The following is a 26,353-nucleotide window of genomic DNA, read 5'->3' as shown; positions in this document are numbered from 1 at the left end:
TTCACCCAGGAACTAACGGCATCTAACCTCAGAGAGGCACCACGCGGAAAGGCACCCTCATCTGACCACCGTCAGAGGACAGAACCCAGAACTTGCTGGACCTGGTGGCCCATGCCTGTCACCCTAGCGCTCTGGAGGCTGAGGCAGGAGGACCACCATAAATTCAGAGCCAGCCTGCTGGGCTGCATACTGAGCTGAAGGTCAGTCTGTGCTGTATAGTGAAACTGTCTCAAAAATCCAAAAGAGCCGGGCCTGGTGATGCACACCTGTAATCTCAGCACTAGGGAGGCTGAGGCAGGAAAAGCACCTCAAGTTCAAGGCCAGCCTGAACTACGCAGCAAGAGCCTGCCTAAAAAACCAAAAAACGGAAGCAACTCAATCACGCGCTGTAGGGACCTGGTACAGACCTGATGGAATCCAAGTGACCACTGCTAACAACAAGGACAGGGAAGACCAGGCTGACGCCAGCACTGGCCGGGTGATTCCTCCAGGCCAGAGGCAATTCAAGAACAGATTTGGGGCTGTTAACTGTACTTAATCCTTGCAGGGGTCCTGGGGGTAGGCAGGACAGGGCCCGTGTTCGGGAAAAGAAAGGAGGCACAGATGACCACGCAGCTCCTAAAAGTGCTACACCCAGGACACAAAACCCAGGACCAGCTCCAGATTGGGACTCTGGGACGGACCACGATGGAGGCTTTCCTGATTTTTTAAGTTTGCTTGCGATACTGGCATTTTTTTCCACCAAACAACATCCCCAGCCCGTTTTTTAAATTTTGTTTTGTTCTTTTGGTTTTTGAGACAAGTTTTACTGTGTAGTCCAGGCTGGCCTTGAACTTGGGCAACCCTCCTGCCTCAGCCTGCGATCACAGGCGGGCAGCACCACATGCCCCGTCCGCATTTATTTTTAATTTTGAGATGGTTCTCACTGAGTCACTAAATTGCACAGCGTGGGCTGGAACTCGTAGCCCTCCTGTCTCAGGCCCCCAGAGGGCTAGGTTTGTAAATCCTCACCACCTCCACCGGGAAGCTTGTCACGTTCTAATTTTTAGTTTTCCGCATTTCCCAGTTCTCCACTAACAAGGCTGCTTTACTGTTCAGTGAGAGTGTACCCGTCACATACGTAAGCTCACCGCGCACACAATCACGCTTTTGTACCCGACCCAGCACCATCCCGAGCGCTGCTTCCCGGCGGGCGGCATGAAGTGACTTGTTCCCTGCTCGGGCAGTGCCCACCCCTGCCTGGGTGGCACAGGGCTGCCTTCAGAAAGCCCCGGAGCACAGCCGGGTCAAAGCAGCACAGTCAGCTGGCTTTCGGCACGCCCATCAGCCCACTGCGATGACCGCGGTTCCCAGAGCCCGGCCCTGGCCCCGGGGAGCTCCGGGCCCGCACCCACTTACCTCCTGGCACCCCCCGGCCCTGGGGACACAGCTGTGGTGCACAGACAGCTGGGGGTTGGAGAAGGGCAGACCCAACCCTGCGGCAGTGCGGGCCAGAGGCTGCCCGCGCCCTCCTGACCCCGGCTCAGGGCTGCACCAGGGTTCCCAGGGACCCACCGGATGACACTGTTGCAGTGGCCACACAGCGGCGTCCGACTGCTGGCCGGGAAGCGCTCAGCTCTCTGCACGGTGCCCCGGGCTGGGGTCGGGGGAGCAGCAGGGCCATAGCCTGGGGCTCCCCGGGGCAGGGTCTGCTTGCTGATGGACGTGGTGCTCTTGCTGGGGGCGAACTTCTGAGAAAAGCTGTCATCTGTCACCCACGGGGGGCGGCTGGCAGACTCCGCTGGGCCCCCGCTGTAGGCTGGTGAGGGTGCCAGGTTGTAGGTAGGAGCGGGGGAGGGGGTGTAGGTGGGGGCGGGGGAGGGGGTGTAGGTGGGGGCGGGGGAGGGGGTGTAGGTGGGGGCGGGGGAGGGGGTGTAGGGAGCTGGACTGTAATTGGCCCCTGGGGAAGGGCTGTAGGTAGCCACAGGCACTGTAACCAAAAACACCCAAGGAAAACGTCAGGTATTTGCTCCCCACCCCCAGGCCAGCCCAAGCCACAAAAGGTGGCTTTGATGTCAGTCCATCGCCAGCCCAGTTTCCAGGGGCTCAAGTGTCTGAGCCTCTGGGGCCCAGAGCCTGGACACCTGCGCGGGGCTGGGTAGGTGCAGCCCCAAACCCTGGCAGCCCTTGCCGAAGGGGCAGAGGCCTGGGGTGCCAGCCTGGCCTGCACCCGAGGATGGTGAGCAGGCCTGGACATGGTCCAGCCTTGGGGGCAGAGCAGACAGCCAAGCTGTGGGGTCCATCTTCCCCTTCCCCTCCCTCCTGCCCCCTTTTCTTTCTTTTTGTGTTTCTTTTCTTTTTTTTTTTTTTTTTTTTTTTGAGGAAGGGTCTCACTGTGCAGCCCAGGCTGGCCTGGAACTCACAGTGATCCTCCTGCTTCAGCCTCCCAAATGCTGGGATCACAGGTGCATGCAGGACACCTGGTTTGCTTTCTTTTTTCTTTCTTTCTTTCTTTCTTTCTTTCTTTCTTTCTTTCTTTCTTTCTTTCTTTTCCTTCCTTCCTTTCCTTCTTCCTGTTTTTGTTTATTGAGACAGGGTCTCATTGTGTAGCCCAGGTTGGCCTTGAGTTTGAGGCCATCCTCTTGCCTCAGCCTACTGGCTACTGGAATCACAGGGATGCACACCGTGCCTGGCTACAGCTCCTTTCCTGAAACACAGCGTGGGAGCCAGGCATGGTCACACATGCCTGGAATCCCAGCACTCAGGAGGCTGAGGCAGGAGGATCGCCTAACCACACAGTAAGACCCTATCTCAAATATAAAAACAGAAACTGAAAGCCAGCCTGGCTTTGTAGCGGGGGATATTTCTACCTCAGTTTGACAGGGATGGGGGTCTTGGAGGAGCCACTTAGAGCCAACCTAGCTGTGATGCAGTCCAGGTCTAGAGGGGGCCCCCTGCTCCCCAACACCTTCTTGGGACCAGCTGACAATATGTCGTCCTAAATAGCAGTGCCCACAGAGCACGGGCACAGATAACAGAAGGCGCTGCCCATTTCCAGAACCCCTGTCACTGCCAGACAAGGACAGGGCAGTGCAGCTGCTTCCCCAGAGCCCTTTCAGCCCAAACCCCCAAAAATCTATATTTCACAGAAAGGGCCAAGGCAAAGGGATTGAGAGCTAAGACTGTCAGATACAAGGACCCACTTTCCACAACAAGTGTATTCTCTACATACTGCAGACAAGGAAAAAGAAAATAAAACCACGGCTCTAAATGAACCGATGCAAGCCAGGCATGAAACGGTGGTGCTCACCCATAACCCCAGCACTTGGGAGGGTAGGGCAGGGGAATGGGCACAGGTTTGATACCAGCCTAGACTACATAATGAATTCATCAGCGTGAACCATATAGCAAGACTTTGTCTCAAAACAAAACCAACCAAAATAAAAACAAAACCAAAAATAACCCAAGAAACCAACAACAGAAACAGTAAAGAATAGCTGTCCTGCCAGGCATGGTGGTACAAGCCTGTCTTCCTAGCACTCGAGAGGCTGAGACAGGAGGATCGCTGTGAGTTCAAGGCCATCCTGAGATACTGAGTTTAAGGCCAGCCTGCACTAAACAGGGAAACTGTCCCAAACAATGCAAATATAGATGTCTGATAATGTTGACTGATTACGTGATAAAATGGTTAGAAATCTCACTTCGAAAATTCCACACTCATTAAGATGATAATTGAACTTTAAATAAAACCTTGGAATGACTCATCAAAAACAACAAAAATTTTTTTTTTTTTGCAACAGGATCACTCCACGCAGTTCTGGCTGACTCTGAACACACTATGTCGCCCAGGCTAGCCTCCAACTCACAGCGATCCTCCTGCCTCAGCCTCCCAAGCGCTGCCGGCAGAAACAGTTTAGCAGTTGAGTTAAGTTGCACCAGGGTTCCCAGGGACCCACCGGATGACACTGGTGCAGTGGCCAGTTCAACAGTTGAGTTAATCAACTTTGCATATTTATGTATTTGGTCTGAAAACCTTTTAGGCTATAAATGCATTAGAGTTTCTTCATTTGCATAAAGAAATCAGCCCTTAGCACTATCAGACAAACAGTTTACTGAACTTTAAAAAATACAGCGACATTGTTGTTGCTTTCTGCTGGGTGGCCTTGGCACCCAGCGCCCATCTGCCTGCGGTCCCCTGGGTCTGTGGCTTGTCCTCTCCACCACCCTCCTTAGCTGGGCTGGCCGCCCTTCCGTGTCTTTCCCACCCGGAGCCCTGGACATCGCAGGTGGCTGTGGTCATGACCTCGGGTCTGCACCGCCCGTTCCCAGAGCTCCAGCCCTGCTGGGCCAGGCCCCAGACAGACACAGCCGCAGGGTGGCGGGGTAGGCGTAGGACCTGGGTGACCCAGCCCGGCCCAGCCTGCAGGACTTGGGCTCACAGAGAGGCCACTTCTCCCTGCAGCATCTCCCTCCCACTAGGGAAGGTGGACACACCTAGCAGGTCCGGGTGAGACTCCACAGCCTTTCCCTGCACACCCAGGCCATCTCCGTAGAGAACAGGAGCCCAGTCTCCGGGCAGCCCTGGGACACCGGGTCACCGAGGGGTCATGGGGCTCCTGGAAGAGGCACAGCCACCCGACATGAGGTGTCAGGCCAGGGTGTGGCTCAGTGGCAGGGCAGGTGGCTGGCATTGTGGCTCTGGTTCAACCCTGGCCCCACACGAATCGGAGTCCTGGCTCCCGTCTCAGTTCTGCCCCCGAGGCTGTGTGCCCCTCAGCCCCTCTGGGCCTCGCTGTCCTCAGTTAAAATCCTAATGACAAAGCCGGGCAAGGTGGGTGCTCGGCTGTGACCCCAGCACCCAGTGTGTCCCTGAAGGCAGATAAGGATGGAAAAAGGGGGTCCCCAGGTGGCTAGCATCAGTAGGAGAGGGGAGGGACAGGGAACTTGGGCAGCGCCTCCTCCTGGGCCCTGTGTGCCTCAGGGCATGGGCTGGCAGGGTCCTGCCCGAGGCACGCACATAGGACGGTGCTGTGAATCTCTCCAACGACCTCCTGTAGCTCCCGGGTCCCCACAAACAGGACACCCAAGGGTAACTGGGGGCATTAGGGACACAGAGAGGACAGGCAGAGCTCGGCAGTGGCCAGGTCCAGTGCAGCCATGTGTCACTAGCTTCTGCTATGGTTTCTGGTTTGTTTTTTCCTGCGGCTCTGCGTAGAGGCGTAAGGAGAAAGACTCTCACGGAATCGCCCAGCCCTGGGGGTCCCCCAAGTGCGGGCAGTCTGAACCCAGAAGTGCTGCTCAGTGCCAGCACAGCCAGGATGCTGGAGACTCAGGACAGTACCTCACGAATAGCCAGTTTGTATCAAGCATATGTTTTTCGTTTTGTTTTTGTTTTTGTTTTGTCTTTTTCCTTTTTATCGGTACCGGGGATCGAACTCACGACTGCCTGCTTGCAAGGCAGGCGCTTATGCCGCTGAGCTAAATCCCCAGCCCCCTCAAGTATATGTTGAAAAAAAATTTTTTTGATCTGGAGCTGGCCTGGGACTCCTGGACTCCAGTGGGCCTCCTGTCTTCTGTACTACCTTTCTGAAGAGCATGTGCCACCTTGACCAGCTCTGAAACGTTTTGAATATATTGTTTTTAAAAAGTATTAAAACTAAGTCAGGGGTGGTGGTGCATGCCTGTGACCAAGGCATTCCAGGAGGCCGAGGCAGGAGGCTTGCAAATTCAGACCCGGAATGGAGAACTGAGTGACTTGTAGAGAGCCTGTCTCAAAATAAAAAATAAAGAAAACAGCGGGAGGAGAGGGTGTTGGAGACGCAGCTCAGTGCAAAGGCTCTGGCCTCAATTCGCCCTGCCACACATATGCCAAGTATGTATGTGTATATGTATATGCACGTGTATTATGCATGTGTATATGCACGTGTATATGCACGTTAATATGCATATGTGTATACGCATACGTGTATATGTATATGTTCATGTATAAAAATTTCTTCTGCTTTGTTTCATTCTAAACATGTGGCTACCAAAACCGTTTTCTCTCACAAGACGCTGCCCCCTAGTCAAATCGCGTCTCGGGCACTGAAGCAGCCGCCTCTCGCGCAGTGCAGTGGGGCTTGGGGGTGCTCCCCTCCTCTTAATCTCCACCCTCCCTTCCCCTCCCCCTCCCGCCCCAGAGCTGCGCCCCCGAAGGGGTCGCAGCGGCAGGTGGCAGCGGGACCCTAGCTCCGGCCCGGGCTGCGCCCGGGAGAAGGGACCCCTCCCTGGGCGCCCCGCATCCCGGCCCGGGGGCAGGCGGCGGCCCTTCCTGCGGGAGGGCACCGAGCCCGTCCAAATTAGAAGGTGACATTTCGGCCCTAATTGGAGAGCTCAGGAGGCTCCTATCGCGCCGGCGGCCCGGGACGTGTCATTAGCAAGGTGACCAGTGACTCACGCCGGCCGGGCCGACGTGGCTGTGCCTTCCCCGACCCCGTCTGCGCCCCCGCCTGCGCCCCAGGTGTTCCGGGCTCCTCGCCGTCAGCCGCGGCCCGGGCCCGGGATCCCACGGGCGCGCCCTCCCCGGAAGGGACGCACAAGCGCCCCCTGTCGGGCTCCGCTCTGCAGTTTATGCGGGCGCCGGGCTGGGGAAGGCGTGGGGCGCCCCCTAGTGGGCGCGTGGGGCCGCGGAACCGGACCGGGGGCGGGGCCGGGGCAGGGCAGGTGGGGGCGTGGCCGGGGCGGGCAGGCAGGGCGTGGACGGGAACCGGGTGGAACCTGGGAGGGGCGGGGCCGGTGGGGCCGGTGGGGCGGGGCCGGGCGTGGTGGGCGGGGAACTGGGAGGAGCCTAGAGGGGTCTGAGAGGGACGGGGGCCGGGCTGGGCGGGGAGTTCGCGGGGCGTGGCGGGCGGGGAACTGGGAGGAGCCTGGGAGGGGCGGGGCCGCCCAGGAAGCCGCCCAGGATCCGCTTCGCCTGCGCTCCCGCCTGGCACAGTCGGGTCCCTAACCGGTCCGCAGCCGGGTCTAGACGTCTGACGGGCCATGTCCCCGCCCCCGGCTGGGCATCGGACCCAGGCGCCTCCTCGCGGTGTACAGCCCCGGCCCTTTTGTTCCCTCATTACAGACAGGGTCTCGGTTAGCCTGGCCAGACCAAATTCCGATCCTCCTGCCTCGGCCTCCCCCAGGGCTGGGATTACAGGCTGCACTGCCGCGCCGCCTCGCCTCGTGTGTCCGCTTCGTCACCCGCGGCTGCTCGGCCAGCTTGCGCGCTTGCAGGACCCCGAGGAAACCTCCCTGTCCCCTGCCTGCCCCTCAGTGACCTGCCCGGTTCTTTCCCAAAGGAGCCTGCAACTTCCTCCCTCTTCCGTGCGAAATTGGCTTGGGGGGGAGATGTTGGTAAACCGGGAAGCTTACCTCCCGGTTTGCAGGTGGGGAAAACTTGTATGCTCCACTCAATTTTGCTGTAACCCTAAAACTATAAATATATGGTGGGGGGACCTGTCTCACCAGCCCTGTCTGGCCTTAAACTCGCAGAGAGGCCCTGCTTCAGCCACAGGTGTGCATCACCACACCTGGCTAAAACTGCTCTTAAAACAAAAAGAGAATCGAAATCTTTTGTGTATGATAATTTTGGGGGGAAATATTTAGATCACGACTATAAATACAAAATTATTACATTTTGCATAATTCAAGGTGGCTGTAAAGAAAAGCAGGCTGCAGGCACAATACTTGAAGTGGCCTCCCACCCTGCGCGCCCTTCCACGCACCAAGACCTCCCTGAGCTGGGCACAGGCTGGCAGGCAAACCCCGGGCCTTTCGGTGGGTGGGTGTCACTGAGGGGACCCCAGGCCATGTGGTCGAGAGGCTGGCACCGCCCTGCTGCGCTGTGACAGGTAGGCGAAGGGCCAGGCACAGGGGAACCGCGGGGGAACCGCTCCCAGACCTGTACCCGGAGCCCTCCCGCTCCCAGCTTGAGCCCGGATCTCTCCGGCCTGCACCCCACTACCCCACAGCTCACCTGGCTGGTAGACAGAGGGCCGGATGCTCGCAGTGGTGACCACGCGGGGCTTGGGCACAGGGGCTGCCGGACCCTCGCTGTAGCCGGTGTGGGGGGCCGGGGCCGGAGAGGTGGTGGCTTTGGAGCTGTAGGCCGAGGCCTGGGGCCTGGAACAGAGGGGAAAGGTTACAGCAAGGACGGCTCCGGGGTGCTGGAGCCCCAGCCGAGGGCTTCGGGAGGAGGAACCGGAGGAGCCCTTGGGGAGCTGCGTGGGGCAGGGAGCGGCTCCTCTGGAGATGGAGGAAGCTTCCACCAGGCCAGACAGCAGAAAAGTCACCTCGTCCAGGGGAGACACAGCTGGGCTCCCTCCTTGCCCTTCCTGGTATCGGGGTGGGGTGGGGGCAGCCAGATGCCAATGGGGAGCCCTACCCCCACTCCCCACAGAGTTCCTGTCCCCTCCTCCCACTGGGGTGGCTGGGTGTCAGGCAAGGGGACCAAGAGATGGAGAAAAGGAGAGAAGGTATCCTAGGTCATGGCCCCAGGAGAGCCAGACTCAACCTCTGCCCTGGTCACAGAGCTCACATGATCTTGTCTTGTGACAAGATCCCAAACTGCTTTTCTCACTTATAGACAAGGAACACCTTACAGCAAATGCAGGCTGCTGTGTCCCATCCTAAGGGGAACACGTGTCTGCAGTCAGGATAGATGGGTTCTTGGTGGGGTGCTGGGGAAGGGGACCCCAGGAACCCCCCTGTCCCAGCTACAGCTTCCCGAGTCCCTTCCATCTGCTCCCCAGGCCCCAGGCCTGTCTCTGCCTGCTGGGCAGAGCTGCAGGGCGAGGCCATCCTTTCTCGGGGTCCTGGAGGGGACCAGGATGGGCCCAGACTAGGCAAAGGCAGAGGGGTCCTCGCCCTGGGGTAGGCACAGTCGTCCTGCCTGTGCACCGAGGTCACAGCTGAGCCGGCCATGTGTCCCCTCCCCCGACCTTGCCCGGCCCTGTGACATCCCTGTGCCCAGCAGCGGAGCCTCTCGTGGAAGAGGAAGGGGCCACAGGTGGCAGGGCAGAGCAGGAGCCCCGGCTCCACGTCACCTGGTGTGGGGACAGGAAGTGAACACTGCTGGGTTGGCTGTGTGTTCACCTCCTTTGGGGTCCCCACACCTCCCAGCCCACATGCAAGCAGAGGAGGCTCAGTGTGTAGCCCGTCAACTCCTACAGCTGCCCGAGTCCTGTGATCCTTTCAAGGCTCTCCCCAGGTCACTCCTGTTCCCCCAGGACCAAGGAGGAGCCAGGGCTTGTGCAGGCAGGTAGGTGCTGTCCTAGCCCTGTCCATCTTTTTTTTTTTTTTTTTGAGACAGGGTCTCATCTCATTATGGATTTCACGCTGGCCTCGAACTCAGCAACCCTCCTGCCTCAGCCTCCTGAGCGCCGGGATTACAGGCATGATGCACGCCCAGCAGCCCCATCCCTCTTATGAAGGCATAGGGAAGGAAGGGTCCCCGTGTGGGGTTCCCCCCAGATCAGGAGGCTGTGGTCAGCAGGGCTGGGGGAGGCCTCAGGGCCCACGGCTATAGCATCCAGTGCAACCTTCCATTCCCTCCCCCCGGCACTGCCTGGTGGGGAGCAGGGCCCACACTGGAGGCTTTGTGTGGAGGGGCACAGCTTGCCCACCCTGCACGGGAAACCCGGTTTGATTGTGGGGCCGGGGTCTTTGAACTGAGCTTCATTCCCAGCCTTTTTTTTTTAAACTTTTTATTTTAAGGCTGGGGTGCACTGAGCTGCTAAATGGCCCCCAGGTTGGGTTTGAATTTGTCCTGGGATGACAGGTGTGCACCACCACCGCACCTGGCTTTACTACTGTGGCTGGAGATGGGCTGGGCAAGGCCGGGCTTGGGGACAGGGGACGTACTGCAAAGACCGGGCAGAGCCTCCTAGTCTCAGCCTGCACCCCACACCTCTGCATCCCGACCTGGAGTCTGGGAAAGCTGGACTCTGCTCCAAACACCAACTGGGCAGCTCCAGGAAGCCCAGGGAGAGACAGCAAGGCCAGCCCACTGCAGAGTGACCTGTCCAGCCTGTCCCTCCACCTCCTGCACTCCCCGCCCTGGCCTGGCCTCCCGGAACTGGACACTTGTGTGTTTTGGATGCATTTCACCCAGTGCCGCCCCATCTTAAAGGAAGAGGACCCTGCGGTTTGGAGCAGTCAAGGCACTGTCCCAGTCCACGACCGGAAGTTGGGGAGCAGAGCCTGAAATGCAGGTTACAGATATCCCCGAGATATCTAGCCTTTCCGTGGGGAGGGGAGAAGGGGAGGTGGACAAGCGAGTGCCCAGAAGCTGACCCAGTCTCACCCCCTTCCACACCCAGCTCAGTGTCCCCAGCCCGTGTGGCTTCCTCCTCCTTTAAGTGACCTCCAGGGACAGGGACTTTCCGCCCAGAGCCCTTTGCTACCTAATTCTGTGCCCCTGTGATTTTTACCTTCACTAGAGAAGTCCCTGAGGGCGGGCGAGGTCCCTGGACCCCATCCCCTGGGCCATTACCTGGGGCCATCCTCGGGGCTCAAGCCGGGGGCTGTGGCGGAGGCGGTGGCAGCTCTGGCAGCAGCGGTGGCCAGGGGTGGCGAGGCCGTGCCGGCAGAGGCGGCAGTAGGCGGCTGGGCAGAAGCGGGCAGCAGCGGGGAGGCGGCCTGGCTGGTGCACACTGGAGCATGCTCAATGGGGGTGCTGACGGGGCGGGACCGAGAGAGACAGCAGGTCAGGGGTGCGGTCCTGCCAGGCCACCCTTCCAGGGCAGATGTGGGGCCCGCGCCCAGGCCCTGCAAATTCAGCAGGCACCGCCGGGGGCGTGTCCTCCGGAGCTGGACAGAACTCATTGTGGTGTGTGGGGAGGTCCTCTACGACATTGTTCTTGGCTGCTTTGTTTTGTTTTCTTTTCTGTCTTTTGGAGACAGGGTCTCACTATGCAGTTCAGGCTGGCCTCAAGCTCACTTTGTAGCCCAGGCCCGTCTCGAGCTCGCAGTGATCCTCCTGCCTCAGCCTCCAAGGAGCTCAACAACATTGTTCCCCCTGAGGAAGGTTTTCCCACACTTCCTAATTTTTCTTTCTCAGCAAAACACAGCACAGTGCAGGTGTAGACTGAATTATCAAATGAGTTCCTTCCCATCCTGTTCTCTTTCCCTTTCCCTACGGGGAAGACCTGGGGTCAGGGGCTCAGGCTCCCAGTGGAGTCAAGACACAGAGAGAAGCCGGCCATGGCGCAGACCTTAAGGGGGCGATGCGGTGGTGGGGGCGGGGGTCCCAGGACGAGACACCTGAGCCTCCAGGGAGCCCAGGACCTAAGAAGGGCATGTGGCTGGGCGGCCTGGGGACCACAGAGTTCCCCAAGCACTGACGGTGGTGGACGCAGCAAGGAAGAGCAGAGGTGACCAACCAGACGAGGCCCCCCCTGAAGTCACCAGTGCAGTTCACTCAGGCACCTTGTGCCCCACCCTGCCTGGGGTCCTGTGACCCCCCAATCCCAGCCCTTGGGAAGACTGGAGGAGCTTTCTACTACCTGCAAAACAGGGCAGAGGATAACATTTAAATCATAGGAAAGCAAAGAAATTCTTGTTTTTTTCTTTGGGTGGGGGGGGTGGACTTGAGGCAGGGTCTTCCTGTGCAGTTCAGGGCCACTTACTATGTAGCCCGGGCTCGCCTTGAACTGGAGGTGATCCTCCTGCCTCAGCCTCCCGAGTGCTGGGATTACAGGCATGTGACACCACGCCTGACAGAGAATGCGCTTTCTTTTTTCTTTTTCTTCCTTTCTCCCTCCCTCCTTCCTTCCTTCTTTCCTCCCTTTGTTTTTTGATTAGACCTCACTGTGTGTTTCCCACGCTAGTCTTGAATTTGTGGGCTCAAGTGACTGTCCTGCCTCAGCCTCCTCTCATAACTGGAATTTGCGGGTGTGCACCACTGCGCCCATCATTCTTTGCTTTTTAAGTTGGCGTTGATCTTTGTACTTGCAACACAGAGACAGATTAAGTCAACTCCTGTAACTAGAAGTAGCTTTTCCCTCTCGCGCGTGATTCACGTGTGCCCTTGTACTGCATTCTCGAAGTTCTGTCTTCATACCTCTGATGTGTGTGTTATCCACTCTGCGTGATGACGCAGAGAGCTCCCTCGGGCTAAGGCTCTCCCATCCACCCATGGGTGCCCATTGTCAGCCTCAGGTCTGGCGTCCCGTCCTCCACCGCTGCCAGGAAGCACCTGGAAGCTTCTGCCTCGTCTGCCCAGGCCCCCGGGCTTAGAGGCCCAGCCTGGCCCTGGCTTTCCCACAAGACACTGGCCACTGCCCTCTGCAGAAAGCCAGTGCGCTGCAGCGCTGGGCCGTCCCTGGGGCCCTGCTCAGCAGTGGCCAGCACGGGAAGGCCGGGCTGGCATGAGACCAGAGCGAGAAAATGTCCAGGCCGGGCAAGCGGGAGGCTGGCTTTGGCGGGACTGGCTCACCCGCAGCTCTCCCAACCATGGCTGCAAAGGAACCAGACTTCAGGGCCCCAGGGGAATTCCTTGCTGCCCTCAGGGCTGGAACCAAGGTCACCACCGAGGCACATGGACATGCATGTGAGCCTGCAGCCTGGGTGTCTGCAGGGCGGCACCCTATCTGGGACCCTGGTCTGCAGGGTCGTGGAAGGCAGCAAAGGGTTTCCTGGGGAGCGTGGTTCTCCCGCCAGGTCAGGAGCTGAATGAAGTTCTCACGAATGCCCAGAAGGGGGCACCGGAGAGCAGGCGCTGCCCAGGCCTCACACAGTGTGCACCCTGCCTGGCCTAGGATCCCACCGCTGCCCCCTGCCTTGGCCAGATTCACTTTACTTGTGTTTGGTGTTGGGGATTGGGCCCAGGACCCCACAGCTGCTGAGCACCTGCTGGCCACAGAGCCCCACCCCCACCCCACGATCGCATCTGAGCAAAAAGCAAAGCCAAGCCAACCGGACTGGGGGTTCACAGCCCAGGAGCGGGTGCGATGGGACACAGCACATCTGGCTATGGTCGGTAGGTCACTGCTGCCCTCTACCAGCGTGGCTCAGGCTGTCGTGCGCCCCTGCCGTGCCCTTGCTCCAGGGTGCTGGCCTTTGGTGGTGGCAATGGTGGGGGTCAGCGGGTGTGGTGACTGAGGACAGAGACATTGTTTGGTGAGGACGGGCTGGCACTGGGAGAGGTGCTCAGGTAGGCGTGGGTGATTGGTGATGATGGCGAGGATGGCGTGGTTGGTACCACTTGTGTGGGCCACGGTAATCCCTGTCGATTGATGATGGCCGGGTGCCAACCCGGCAGCTTGGTGTGAAATGTTCACGGTACCACCTGCCAGGCCAGCGCTCTGCTCAGCAGCTCTGTCCCTCCGCTGCGGAGCCAGGGCTATTCAGACAGCGTGGTGCACGCAGATGACAGCCCACCGGCGTGTGGCCTCTGCTTGTTTGGTTTGACCTCAGAACATGCTCAAAACGCCCTAACCCAATACTCTAGATGCAGACACCAACTCTGCTGGGCATCGCCTCCTCCACCCCTCCAGGCCAGGCCAGGCCAGGCCAGCCACGCCTGCCCATCTGCATCACGGTCACACTGCTTCCCAGTCCTCCCCGCCCCGGTCCCGTCCTCTCCTGATGATCAAACACACACATTCAGCCCGGAGCCCCAGATCTTCCAGTCAGATGAACCCCGAGAGATCTGCTGCGCGTCGAGGTCCCAGCAGCGTGGTCCCTGTCTGATTTCTTAGCATGCACAACACCCAGATGTCTCTCCACTTAGAGAGGGCTCTGCATGCACCCTGCCTGGGTCACACAGGGCACTGCACACAGGGGACTGGGTTGCTCAGGAAGCCAGAGCCAGAAGGCAAGCCATAGACCCCCAGAGCTTTAACTGAGCGGCTCAGAGAAGACACCCGAGGGCTGGGGACGGGTCCTAGGCCCAGCCAACGCCAGGGCACTGGCTGGGCTCCTCGGCCAGCCTCAGCTGCCTGCCACTTGGGGCTTCTCTCCTAGCCTCCCTTGGGTCTTGCAGCTTCTTCCTCAAAAGTCAGCTAAATGTGGTGTATTCTGGGCCACCTAGAGGAATGAAGGTGCCCTTTCCTCCCAGCGTCCACCTGGCCCTGGCAACTGACGGTCGGAGGTAGGAATGGGGGGAGGCGGAGGAGCAATAGCTGGGCGGGAGCGATAGCTTCCCCGCCACCCTGCAGGGGAGAGCCAAGGTCCCCAGAGATGGGGCAAAAGGCTGTGACCACAGAGGGCACTGGGGACAGGCAGGACCGTCCAGCCTGAGGAGCAGGGAGCCTGAGGCCTGGGCCCCGGCATCGGCCTTCCTTTGCCAAGTGCTGCTGCCTTCGTGGCCCCAGTCTGGGGTTCTCCCATGGGGGGTGGGCTGCTGGACAGACAGGCGGGCAGAACACTGGTTCTGCAAGGACAGAGCCAAGACCTGCTAGGCCCTTCCCTCCCCCCTCCATGAAGCCCGGCCACCCCGAGCTGCCCTGTGCGCTGCCCAGACCTGGGCAAGGGGCCTGTAGGTGTCTCTGTGGGGTCAGAGAGGGCGGCTCAGCTCTCTGGTTGTAGCTGATGGGTGACAGGGGTAGGGGTCCTGCTGTGTCCTCGTAAGAGACTCAGGCCGCCCATGGGCCCACATGTGAGCTCCACACCATCTTCCCCGACCCTGCGCTGAGTCCTTCAGGCCAGGCACAGGCCTGTAGGTAGGAAAGCGGCCCTGAGCCGAGCTGCCCGGGCCACACTGTGGGTCCCTGTGCCCCTGGGTCCCTGCCACGGCCCTCACAGCCCCTCCTGGGGACTCACGCAGGTGCAGCACTCTGGCAGGGTTGATGCACATCACAGCCTCTTTATTTTGCAGAAGCACGCTCATATGTACAGGGAGGGCAGGGCAGCGTGCGGCACAGGGGCAGGCGCCCGCCTGTCTCACTGCAGCTGGAGGGTCAGTCTCAGCCTGCTCCAGCCAGCCCTTTGCTTCCTGTGCCCTGGATCCAGGGGTGGCCAGGAGCCTGCAGGTCCTGGAACCCTGATCTGGGCGGCTCACTTGGGGACCACAGAAGAGGGAGGTGGTGAGTTCTGGTTCCCTCGGCTCTATTTGGGCAGCGGGCGCCCGCCACGTCTTCTCTGGGCTACGACTGAGGGCCTGTGCCGGGTAGCAGGGGTGGCTGGGGTGTCGAGGGTGGCCCTGGGGCCGGGGCGGGCGGAGGGTGCAGTTGGCGACCAGAGGTGCCCCCAGCACATCACACATCATCAGGCATCACCGTGGGGCTCACATGCCAGATCGGTGTGGGGGAGGAGGGGGTCCACCTGCGGGGCGGGGGCTCCACGCGGCCTTTTAGCTTTTAACGTTAAGGATTTGGGCCGAGAGGCCATGGTGCCAGTTGCGCAATTTGGCAAAACGTGGGCTGTTACGTTCCGTTTCAAACCTTTCCCTGTGGCACAGAGAGAGAGAGAGACAGAGACAGAGAGAGACAGAGACAGAGGGAGACAGAGGAGAGGAGAGGGAGAGAGAGAGAGAGAGAGAGAGAGAGAGAGAGAGAGAGGGGTTAGGGGACGTGTCCACCATTCCCCTGGCAGAAGCTGGGGTGGGAGGAGAAGTCTGCTCACCCTTGGGGCACGTCTAGGTGGCCAGGCCCACTAGGGGCGGGGCCTTGGAACAGGACAGAGGGACTGAAGTCCCTGTCTGAAGGGGACATGGAAGGGATCTGGCTGTGGGCCTGAGGGCAGGCCAGGCCTGGGGGCAGGGCTGGGCAGGGCTGCTTTGGCCCTGGGCTCTCCAGACGGGCCCAGGCAGGTGGGCCTAGCACAGTGTCTGTCCCCTAGCTGGGCACCACAAAGGAGGACACCTGTCCTTGCACTGCCTGGCCATGCCTCGCTTTCACTGTCCCTGGAGAGAAGCCTTCACACAGGGTGCATGCCTGAGCATGGCCTGGGCGCACGGCCGCACACACACGCGCAGGGCTGCAGTCACGGCTCAGGGCCTGGGCTTCCCAGTGGCTCAACAAGGGCACAGAGCAGACCGCGCAGAGCCACGAGCTGTGGCCAGAGACGGGGGACAGAGGTGACCACCAGGCCCCAAGCCCAGGCACCTCGCTCATCCTCCGGGCTGGAGCATACCCAGGGCCACGCCTATCACAAACTTGGGGCCAGCTCAGGGGTGTCACCTGCTCCCCATGTGCGAGGACGTGGGTTGGGCTTCCAGCAACGCTACCAATTAAACAGTGAGGTTGTCTGCTGCATTCATCCCCCAGGATGCTGCCGAGCAACAGCCATGCACAAGTGAATCTCAAGTTTCCCTTCTCCAAACCCTCATCACCAGCAGCCTTCAGAGCTCAGATGCTTTTGGATTCTGGAATGTTTGCATATGCATAATGAGAGGTTGTGGAGACCCAAGTCTCCTTTCCTGTCCTTTCCTTTCCTATCCTTTCCTTTCTTCCTGTCTCTGCTGGTGACTGAACCCAGGGGTTCAGTCCTGAGCTACATCCCCAGTCCCCTTCCTCATTTCTCGACAAGGTCTTGCTGAGGCACAGGATACCTGGCTGAGCTCAGACCGGCAATCCTCCTGCCCCAGCCTCCCACGTAGCTGGGATTCAAAGAATGCATCGCTTTGTCTGGTTTGTGACTATTTTGCCTACACACCATCACTCGCGGCTAGGTGTGGAATTTGCCACCTCTGGCATCTTCAATTTTGGATTTTTGGGTTAGGGAGACTCCACCAGGATCAGTCCCTTCACAGCTCCGTCAGATCCCCGGGGAATGACACCAATTAAAAACCACCCGTCCTAAAGTGGTCACATCCTCTATGATTCCTTTTAGGTCATATTATTTAAAGATGACAAAATGATGAAATGCAGAAGAGATGCACAATGAGAGGTCCCCCAGGGTGGGGCACAGCTGCCCAAGGGCCGCAGGCCGCAGGGATGGCTGAGGCTCTGTCAAGCTGCAGCAAGGTCAGCCGGACTGCTGCCAGATCGAAGGACACTTCAACAAGACGCCAACCCGACAGGAACAGGGTGAAGGCTCCGGGGACTCCCCTATGTCTTATGCTACAACGGCCCATCTGAGGTCTGCCTCCAATACCTCGTCCCTTGCCCACTGGGCTTCCATCCAGCCTATTCGGGTCTCCATGTAAGACCGTCTGACCAAAGGGCCCACTGACAGCTAGAGACAAACCACTGCCCCAGCCCAGCCTGTGCACAGCGCGGCCCAGGGAGGTCCAAGCCGATGGTCCCAGCCACAGAGAAACTCGACGGTGAGGCTGGGGCTGGGCCCGGGCACCTCTTCCCTCCCCGAAAACCTGCACCTCTGAGCCCAGGGTGGAGCGGCATCAACAGAGAAACGGGGCCCGGCCCTGCCGAGGACGCTATGGTCACAACCCACTTGCAGACTACCAGAAATGCAGGGGCGCAAACTTAGACGCAGCCGTTTGCCTGTGAACTCTTCATGCTTGTGAGACCCACTGAGGCCGGGCCAGTTTACCATCAGCCCTTAGCGACAGGGCATGGTGCTGTCCAAAGTCTCAGCAGGGGAAAGGATGCTACAGGTGGAGGAGTAGAAGGGGTTAAAGCTGGAGATGGAAAGGAAGGGTGCCCCCAGCAGGCCTGCCTGGCTGCAGCCGCCAGCAGTGTCTCCCTGCCTCTTCCAACTGCCAGAGACCCACCAGCTGGGGGTGACTGTGCCTGCTGCCTGCTCTGGGGTCCCTCCTGCTGGAGGGAGCCAGGCAGGAGACTCTGGGGTGAACCTGGCAGCTGGAAGAGTGACCGAGGTGACCACCTGGGGGAGCAGTGGGGGGCATTGGCATTCCGGGGCTACAAGAGGAGGAACCAGAGTTCTGCATCCTGCAGGAGGTGGGTCAGGGATGGGAGGACCCAGAAGGGCCTGGGGAGGCTTTTTATTTTGCTCGGGTGAAGAACACACCCAGACACTGTGCAGGTGTGGCCAGGGGGTGTCTAGGTTATAACTGGGGTCCCCATGATATAGGCAATTCTATTAGAGATAGCGGGAGGCATCATGGTAACCATTGTTGATCACCTTGTATTATGCTTTTACATTATCTATTATGTCCACCCTTTTGATTTGACTGACTCTGTTCTGTTATGTCACATTTGGTTCTACTCCCTTCCAAAAAAGTAATAAGAACTGTGGGAGCAATAAAACCCAAAATGTGTAATAGTCATTGTCCAAAAGAGAGGAAAAGAAAGTGCTCTAAACGATATAACTGCATGTATATTTAAGTGTATAAGACAGATAATGATATTACTGAGTTTTGTTGGATCATTGAACAGAACTGTTTGCAGTCTCACTGTTGGAATGTCCACTTTATAAGCTTTAATTTTGTAACTTGAACAATTATTTCTAAGATGACAATATGTAATCCATTAACTAGTGATTTCCTACTGTTTATTTTTTTCTGTAAACCTGTATAACTTGTACCCTTTCTCTGCTTATTTTTCTTTTTCTCCTTAAATAAAATTTAAAAAAAAATAACTGGGGTCCCCAGGAAGGTCACACCTCTGCACAGGGGTCCAGGATGGAGCCATACACCACGACTGCCCCCCGAGGCCTCTCAATGAATTCCCGAAGTCAGAGGGAGCCCTGTGCATGCTGAGAGTTAAGGGCTCAGCACGGTCGGGTCACCCACACCTCCCAGAGGAGCCACTGTGGGAGCCTGGCAGATTACACAGGCACAGAGCGTGCTCTGTGAGGCTGATACCCGGCAGCTCAGGGACCCCCACTGTAGCTCCCCAGGACAGAGACTCGGCCTTTGGCTGCCCCAAGGCACCTTCAGGCTCAGAGGGAACTGCTTGCTGCAGCATCAGGAATGGTCCTGGGACAGGGGTGATGGGTCTCCAGAGCTACATGGGGAGGAGGCCATGAGGCGGTACAGGGGTGGAGGAGCAGGGAGTGGGTGGCAAGGTCCCTAACCTGCAAGGGACACGTGCCAGGCCTAGCTCGCCATGCACGCAGCAGGGACATGGTACTTTGCACAGCTGTACAACAGCCCAGGCATTGCCAAACAGATGCCCAGCATCCTGGACCATGCAGCCTTCACCAGAGACCCTTAGAGCTGAGCTGGTTTGGGAACAGAAAGAAGGTGGTGGTGGCTCCCCTCAGACGGGTCTGGGGTGTGACTTCCAACACAGAACAGGGGCCGACTTGGAACAGGACCTCCCTTAACAGGGCACAAGCAGCCTGCCTTCTGGCTCAAGAGCCATGGGACCAGCAAGGCCCAGCCAGGACAGCACCCGAAATGTCACCATGGCTCCCCCACCCACAACAAGCTGCTGCTCCCATGTCCTGCCCTGCCCAGGTACCAGGCTGCCCAGGACTGCGTAGCGCAGGGGCTCTACTTTGAGGACACCTTCTGGAAGCTACAATCAGGAAGGAGATGAGGGGCAGCATCTGGATGGTGCCCAGCGCCTCGGCTGCTGGTCCCAGATCCAGGGAGGCCATGATGGGACAAAGCTGCCCCTCCAGGCCTCCTGATGAAACTCTAGGGTACTAAGGGGCAGGGCCCCAAAGCTGCAGCAAGTTCCCCAAACCCTGGGGGCTGGGCCCCAGAGGAAGGCCTGACTCAGCTGACCCTTGGGTAAGACCAGGCAGGGGAGACTTCTGAGAAGGGAGCAGGAGGCCCAAGGCCCAGCCTCTGTCCTGCTTCTCCAGGAAACAGAAAGTTTGCCGTCATCTCCCTCTGCCGAGGAGCTAAGGATGCCTGGCTACCGAGGCCCATGTGTGACCAGACTGCTACGGATACTGGGCAGGAGAAGATCATCTGGTGACCGGAGGGAGGTGGCGGGGCTCCAAGCTTTGTGCGAGAAAGGGCAGAGCCACACGAAAACAGCACCAGCAGCACTTTGGAGCCCAACTGGATGCCCGCTTGGCACGCTGTGTAGACGCATTGCAGGCACTGAGGGTCCCAAGCCACTTCTGGGGCCACATGCTGTCCTGTGCAGGTCCGGGAGGACCGCACCTCGGCTCAGATGCCCAGACCGAAACTGGGAGCAACTTGGGTCGGCGGCAAGTTGACAGGTGCAACAGGAAACGACTCAGAGTTCCCTCGGCCCGGGTCCTCCTCTCCGGGAGCCCCAGGACCACCATGCATCACGGGTTAGCAGGGACAGACAGCTCAGCCCAGAGCAGGGACACGGCTCTGAGCCCCAGGCCCACCCAGGTACGCCGGTGCCACAGAACGTGCTAGCCAAGGTCCGCAGAAGAACATGCCAGGGACATTGCCACCGGAGGTGACACAATTACCCCAGGCCCGGGCCTCACCAGGGAAGACCCTTGCAGGCTCCAGTGGTTTTCAGGGTGCCCCTCAGGCCCAGGGCTATAGCCCTCACCAGGCCAAGACAGCTGAGGCATTGACCTGCCCCCAGGACGACAATGGGGGACACCCCAAGTCGCTGGCCCTGCACGCCCCTCTGCCTTCAGGGCTCATCCTGCCTGAAGCCGCTGCTACGCTCTGAGTGACCTACAGAACTGGCGCATCAATGGGTCCAGGTCAAGGCCCATGCCCCACTGGCCCCTGTGTGTCTGTCCCTGGTGCCCAGGCTTCAGATCACAAGGTACAGGCTTGAAATGGACAGGACAGGCGAGGTGCTGCCCCAGCCCTCACAGGGAGAGATGCCCTCCTCCTCAACAGCCCAGCAAAGGCCAAAGCAGCCCTGCTCCTGCCCGGGACAGAGCCAGGAGAGCCCAGAGTCCTCACTGCACTCCTGTAGCCTGGCCGGGACCCGAGCCTCCCCCAGGCTCCCGGGACAGCCGCCTGGGCCACGCAGACTGGAGTCCTGTGAGGACGCGTGCCTGAACCTGAGAGGTCCCTCTGTGAGTCTGTGAGCAGGGGCTGCCAGGGAGCGGGGAAGGACCAGGCCACCGAGCCCGAGTTCAGGCACCTACCTTGACCTCCGCAGGGCCTCTTCGTCAGGGTCTTGCACTGTGGGTAAAAAGGAGCCAGTCAGAAGGAGACCTGGGCATAAGGAAATATTGCCCTGGAGCTAGGGGACAACCCGGGACTGAGCACTTCCTGTCCCCAGCCTGAGAGCCGGGCAAGGGCAGAGGCCAGAGGATCGGAGGGCGAGGGCGCCATGACCCTCAGAGGCGCCCTCAGAGTCTGCAAGCCCTGGAGGCTGCAGGACGAGCTGCTGCCCATGATGGGCCCAGGACCCAGATCGGAAGTCGCTGTCATGACACGGGACAACCTGCTGGGGGACCCCGAAGGAGGCCGGCTGGAGCCTCACGATCCCAAGCTCAGGCCACCATAGGTGGACGCCTGCACCCCACCAGCCCCGGCCTGGCTCACTCACTGTATTCTGTCCCCGTCATCTGGGCCAGGATGCGGAAGGACCGAGACTGCAGGTTGGAGGAGCGGCGGGCCCACTCATCAGCCTCGTCCTCGGGCTTGCTCTGGTTCTTGATCACGGCCTGGTACACGGGCGAGGCGCTGTCCACCGCCAGGTCCTTCACGGGGAGGCTCCTGGGAGCAGAGGCGGGTGTGGGTGGGGCTCCTGCTGCCCTCCCCGCCCCCCACTGCCTGAGATGTGAGCGCGGACCTGTGCAGTGTGACTGGGGTCCTCGGTGCTCAGTGGGCCCCTGGTGAGGCAGCAACCTCTCGGGCCATGGGGACGGGAGGATCAGCCCCTCCTCTGCTAACTGGGCCTGGCAGTGCCCCTGCCCACCCAAGGCTGGAGCCCATGTGAGGAAAGAGCAGGCAGGAGGGCTTCCCTGGGCAGGCCCTGGGCTGGCCTCCCTGTGCTAACATGGTCCACAGGGCAGTGGGGCTCACGGCTCCTGGGGCTCACAGCTGGGGGCCAGGAGGCTGGGGGAGCCATGTGCGGGGCACAGGCCCTGTCCTAAGCCTAGAGGCTTTTGGAGGGGCCTGGACTCCCTTACAGTCCCAAGGCCTGGCACATCCGCTGGTTTTTAGCTGAATGAAAGAATCCCGCATCAGAGCCAGGAGGGTCTGCAGGGCCTCTCAGTCTGACACCACTGCAGGACGGGCTTGGACACAAAGCTTCACAGCTGCCCACCGCTCTGGCCAGGCCTCTGGGGAGTCCTCTTAGAAGTCGAGGTGGCCCGGACAAAGGCCACTGCAGGAACAACTCACCAGCCTTGCCAGAACGGAGGTCCAGAGGGGTCCACCAGCCACTTTAGGTCTCAGCTGGGAGGCCCCCAGGGAGGTGATACGTAGGTTTGCTGGCTCCCCGAGCTGGGTCTTTTCAGGCCCCGTAGTCACGGAAGCACAGGAAGCCCACTTTGGCTCAAACGCCCTACATAGTGCCCTGCGCTTCCCAGGAGGCCTCCTGGCTGGGAGAGGCCCTCTCTTCATCTAAGTCCTTCATCTAAGTCCTCTGCCTGCAAACACCTGCACAGGGAATGGCCTCAGGTCCCAGGACAGCCCTCAAGCCTGTCTCTGGAGCTTCACCATCCAGGGGCAGGCGCCAGGCGTCTGCTGCCCTTTCCCTGGCACGTGCCCGGGAGGAGCTTCCCTGTGCCTTCCCAGCCCCACGTTCACGAAAGCTGCCTAGAGGGAGCCCCTCGGTGCCCCAGCCTGGCCAGCGTCCTGCCCACAGACCAGGTTTGTTTTGTGTCTCCCACAGTGATCAGGCATCAGATGAAGGAGCTGCTGCCCCCTGCTGTCCCTTCTGAGGCTCAGGGAATGCAAAGAGGACGGGGCTGGCCCTACAGCTCTGCACCCCGGGCCACTCTCGGCCTGTGCACCTTGTCCACAGTAGATTCTTCGGTCAACACAAGTCAAGGTCACCCCACTGTGCACCCCTCCCAAATCGGAGGCATCATTCACCTCCCACAGGCAGGCAGTCCTGGCCAGCACTGCTTTCTCAGAGCAGGGGACTGCTGCGGAGTGGCCCAAATAACACACAGCAGATCCATACAGCCCCACTGGGCCTAGGAAAGGTGGTCTTCCTGCCTCAGCCTCCTAGGTACTGGCATGCCCCACCACACATGGCTTACTCTGATTTCTGGAGCTACATTGCAGGGTTTGGGGCTGATCCCCAAAGTCAGGTACTTGCCTGGGGTGTCATTTGGCTGCTGGAGGTGGGAGTGTGAGGGAGAACAGGGCCAGAGCCTCTGGACGGGTCCCCCACACACCCTACAACCAGACAGAGGGAGGGCGATGCCGACGATGGCACACACAGCACAGGGTCTACTTACGCCAGTAGCGACGCCCTGCCAAGCAGAGGGGACCCCAGGAGTGTGCGTCCATCATGGATGGTGCACACAGGGTGGGCAGGGATGGGGATGAGTTATGGGAGTGGGGAGCAAAAGAGGAGAAAGAGGGAAAAAATGCGGTAAGGACGGACCTGGGGACATTAAAGGGGCGACGGAGCATGGCAGCGAGGAGGCAGGAGGCAGGAGGGAGGATGGTCCCTCCCAGGCACGAGGAAGGGACAGGTGGGAAAGGGAGGCCGTGGGAGGAGCCGGAGAGCCCGGTCAGGAAACACAGTCAACAGCACACCACTTCCCGAAGCCCAGGAACCCTGGCAGCAAAACCGAAGACCGAGCAGCAGCGGTGCCTCCGCGGCTTCCCCTCCCCAGGCTCGGGCGGCTGCCACCACCTTGAAGAGCATGTGGAGGACCACGAGGCCAGCTCCGTCCACAGGGAATGGCTGGCAGCTCTTGAGCTCCAGGTGCAGCCTTGCTTTGTGGGGTGCAGGTGAGCAAAGGGGTGCACAGTTGCTTTTGCTGTGCCGAACCATGGATTTCAACACCGTGCAGAGCTGCACAGCGATGCAGGCTTGCCCAGCAGATCTGAGGCCTGTGGGACCCGGCCCTTGGGAGCTAACTGGCCGCCGAGCCCGGCAGGGTCCTCCAGGACCCTGCACCCATACCCGTCCTCTCAGCACGCGCTCACGCAGCTGTGGGAAGGTTTAACTGCAGCCTCGAGACTTTTGTCCCGTGTCCAGGGACTGAGGTTTTGCCCAAGAAGACAGGCAGCTGGGACTGAGTGACACTATGGCATCAGGAGGCAGCGAGGAGTGGGCAGGGAGGCACAGAGAAAGGAAAGTCAGGCAGGGACCCAGAGGGACGCACGGAGGCAGGGATGCGTGCCTGTCACAGAGAGAGAGACACAGAGCTGAGAGTGAGGCGGACAGAGACGCACAGAGACACGGACGGAGGAAGGGAAGGGACGTGCCACTCCCCTGGCAGTGCTACGAGCTGCCTTGCCCTGAGATTGAGGCCCGCTCTCCCTGGTCCACCCCATGTCCCCAACCAGAGCTGGCAGGCAGGCTCCGGGAACCGAGGACACCTTGCAGGGCCACTGCCCTGAGGCGGGGCTTCCCACAGCCCCAGAGCCCATGAGCAGGGCTGAGGGCCGACACTGCCTAACTGCTGGCCCCAGGCCCTGAACTGGGACCAACTAAGGCCTGCAAGGGTGCAGCCACCACGTGTCCCCACCCTCACCCCGGCAGCTGGATGAGAATACACCTTGGGCTCCAAGAGCGCCTTTGAGTTTTTGGTTTGTTTTCCTGAGACAGGGTCTGGCTATGGACTCAGGCTGGCCTTGAGCTCACTCTGCAGCCCAGGCTGGCCTGGACCGCTTCCGATGCTCCTGCCTCAGCCTCCCGAGTGCTGGGATGACAGGTGTGCACCTCCAGGCCCGGCTCCTGAGCTCCTTTGAGAGGTTGGAGGGAGTCTCCTGCTGCTCCTGCCTGTTCCGGGAGCTGGGGCTGGGCTCTGAGGGACCACGACAAAGCTGCTCCCGCCGCCGCCTCCTCCTCGGCGCTTACCCGCTGAAGTCGCTGCCCTGGGCCTGGGCCTGGCCAGCGATGGCGTCCATGATGGCGTCCTGCGAGTACATGCTGATGGGCGTGTTGTACTGCGCATGGATGATGGTGGCCTTGCCGCCCAGGCCCTTCACCTCGATGGGCTTGTGGGTGGACAGGGCCGAGTCCTTCAGCGCGCCGGGGTTGAAACGCTCCTGGTAGTCGGCACTGGGGAGCCCGGCAGGGTCAGGGTGGGAGGCAGGGAGGGGGAGGAAGGCAACAGGCGCAGTTACAGGTAGGTCGAGGCAGGGCAGATGGCAGGGTGTGGAGATCTCCCACAGCGGAGCCCCGACCCCAGGGAGGCTCCCTGAGCTCTGCTGCGGCTGTCGAGGTCTGGTCAGGGACATTCTTCACACCTTGGGGTCCGGTGCAGGAGGCGTTTGGTGTTTGTTATTTTCCAGTATTAGGGATTGAACCCAGAGTCTGCACTGTGCTACATCCCTAGCCCTTTAAAATAATAATAATAATGATGATGGTGATGTCTTCTGAGAGTCTGTCTCACTAAGTCGATAAGCTGCCCAAGCTGAGCCCAAACTTGCAGTCCTCCTGCCTCAGCCTCCCAGAGTGCTTGGATTAATTTTTGTCTGTCCCTTCGGGCTCTGGCCCAGCTGGAGCTGCCTCCTGGGGTTTGCAGGGGTCCTTTGTGTGGAGAGATCTCCCACCATGCCCGAGAGAGATGCAGAGACAAAGCAGCAGGCCAGGTGTGGGGACAGGAGCCAGGCCATATAACAGGCAGCACTGCAAGCCGAATCCAGAGCATCCCCTCTAAAAGGCTGGCAGCAGCATCTGCAGGGTGCTGAGCAGGGCTCCTCCACGAAGGCTCCTCTGGACAGCCGCCCCACTGGGCCAGGCCTCTGTCCCAGCTTTGTCCTCCAGGCCAGCTGGGTGAGGCTCCGGCCTGCGCCCATGAGGCTTTTCGGCCAGCAGACAGGTGTGCAGTCCCTTTGGGGGTGTCCCGCTGGGGTGCAGAGGTCTTCGGGCTCACAGGGCCCCAGGACAGACAGCTCTGCCCCTCCCCCCAGCCAGCCTGCCTCCCAAGCAGCTGGAGCAGAAAACTGGGAAGGATGCCCAGGCCACCAGAGGAACAGACACCTCCCTGCTGCACGACAGCTGCTCACACCCACACAGCCGCACCCAGGGCACCGATGCAGCCCCTTTGCGAGCGCACACATGGACGCATGCGGCAGGTGCACACCGCCACACCGCGCACACACGCACACATGCATGCAGGGCCGCCCGGTGCACACCATGCTTGGTACTAACTTGGCCGGAGAGTTGGCTACCACCTGGGTGGAGAGAGGGCAGAGAAGACAGCGGTCAGAGCCGGCTTGGGGGTCAGAGTGCCGGCCCATCAGTATGGCCAGGCAGAGGCGGCACCAGCCCAGAGTTTGCTGGGCGAGGGGAGGTGAGAGTCCTGGCCTCAAGGGCCCCTGGGGGGGCTCTCCTTGCCAGAGCTGGCCCCAGCCCCTTGTGCTTTGCCAGGGAGACGGAGGGTTTTCGTGTCCACTTGGACCCTGCTTAGTCTGGCTTAGACCCTTGGTGGAAGCCACAGGTGGAGATGGAGCCAAGGCAGCAGCTTGGGAAGGGCCCGGGCCTGGTGCCTCCTGGCCACA

The 26,353-nt window shown here is 60.0% G+C and overlaps 1 protein-coding gene across 9 annotated transcripts in view; it reads right to left on the bottom strand.

The window, feature by feature from the left end:
• The window catches only part of Ldb3 (LIM domain binding 3), a 53,225-nt gene that overhangs the window by 15,392 nt on the left and 11,480 nt on the right, over positions 1-26,353 (bottom strand). For 3 of the 9 annotated variants that reach the window (XM_063233731.1, XM_063233732.1, XM_063233734.1), the window contains 5 exons: positions 21,261-21,430; positions 20,854-20,890; positions 10,493-10,675; positions 7,976-8,121; positions 1,555-1,969 (listed from right to left, as the gene is read on the bottom strand). In XM_063233731.1, the coding sequence (XP_063089801.1) occupies positions 1,555-1,969; positions 7,976-8,121; positions 10,493-10,675; positions 20,854-20,890; positions 21,261-21,430 (951 nt within the window). Of the gene's footprint in view, positions 1-1,554; positions 1,970-7,975; positions 8,122-10,492; positions 10,676-14,786; positions 15,390-20,853; positions 20,891-21,260; positions 21,431-24,704; positions 24,909-26,003; positions 26,027-26,353 lie in introns of those variants that run through there. The other 6 variants (XM_003466082.3, XM_003466080.3, XM_063233733.1 and 3 more) reach the window with 6 other exon arrangements.

The sequence above is a fragment of the Cavia porcellus genome, unplaced genomic scaffold, assembly GCF_034190915.1.
Source record: "Cavia porcellus strain 051 isolate PalLab524CR breed Dunkin Hartley unplaced genomic scaffold, mCavPor4.1 scaffold_23, whole genome shotgun sequence".
In the NCBI taxonomy this organism is placed as follows: Eukaryota; Metazoa; Chordata; class Mammalia; order Rodentia; family Caviidae; genus Cavia; species Cavia porcellus.
The sequence above is the reverse complement of the archived record's forward strand: the minus strand, read 5'-3'. Positions and strand labels throughout refer to the sequence as shown.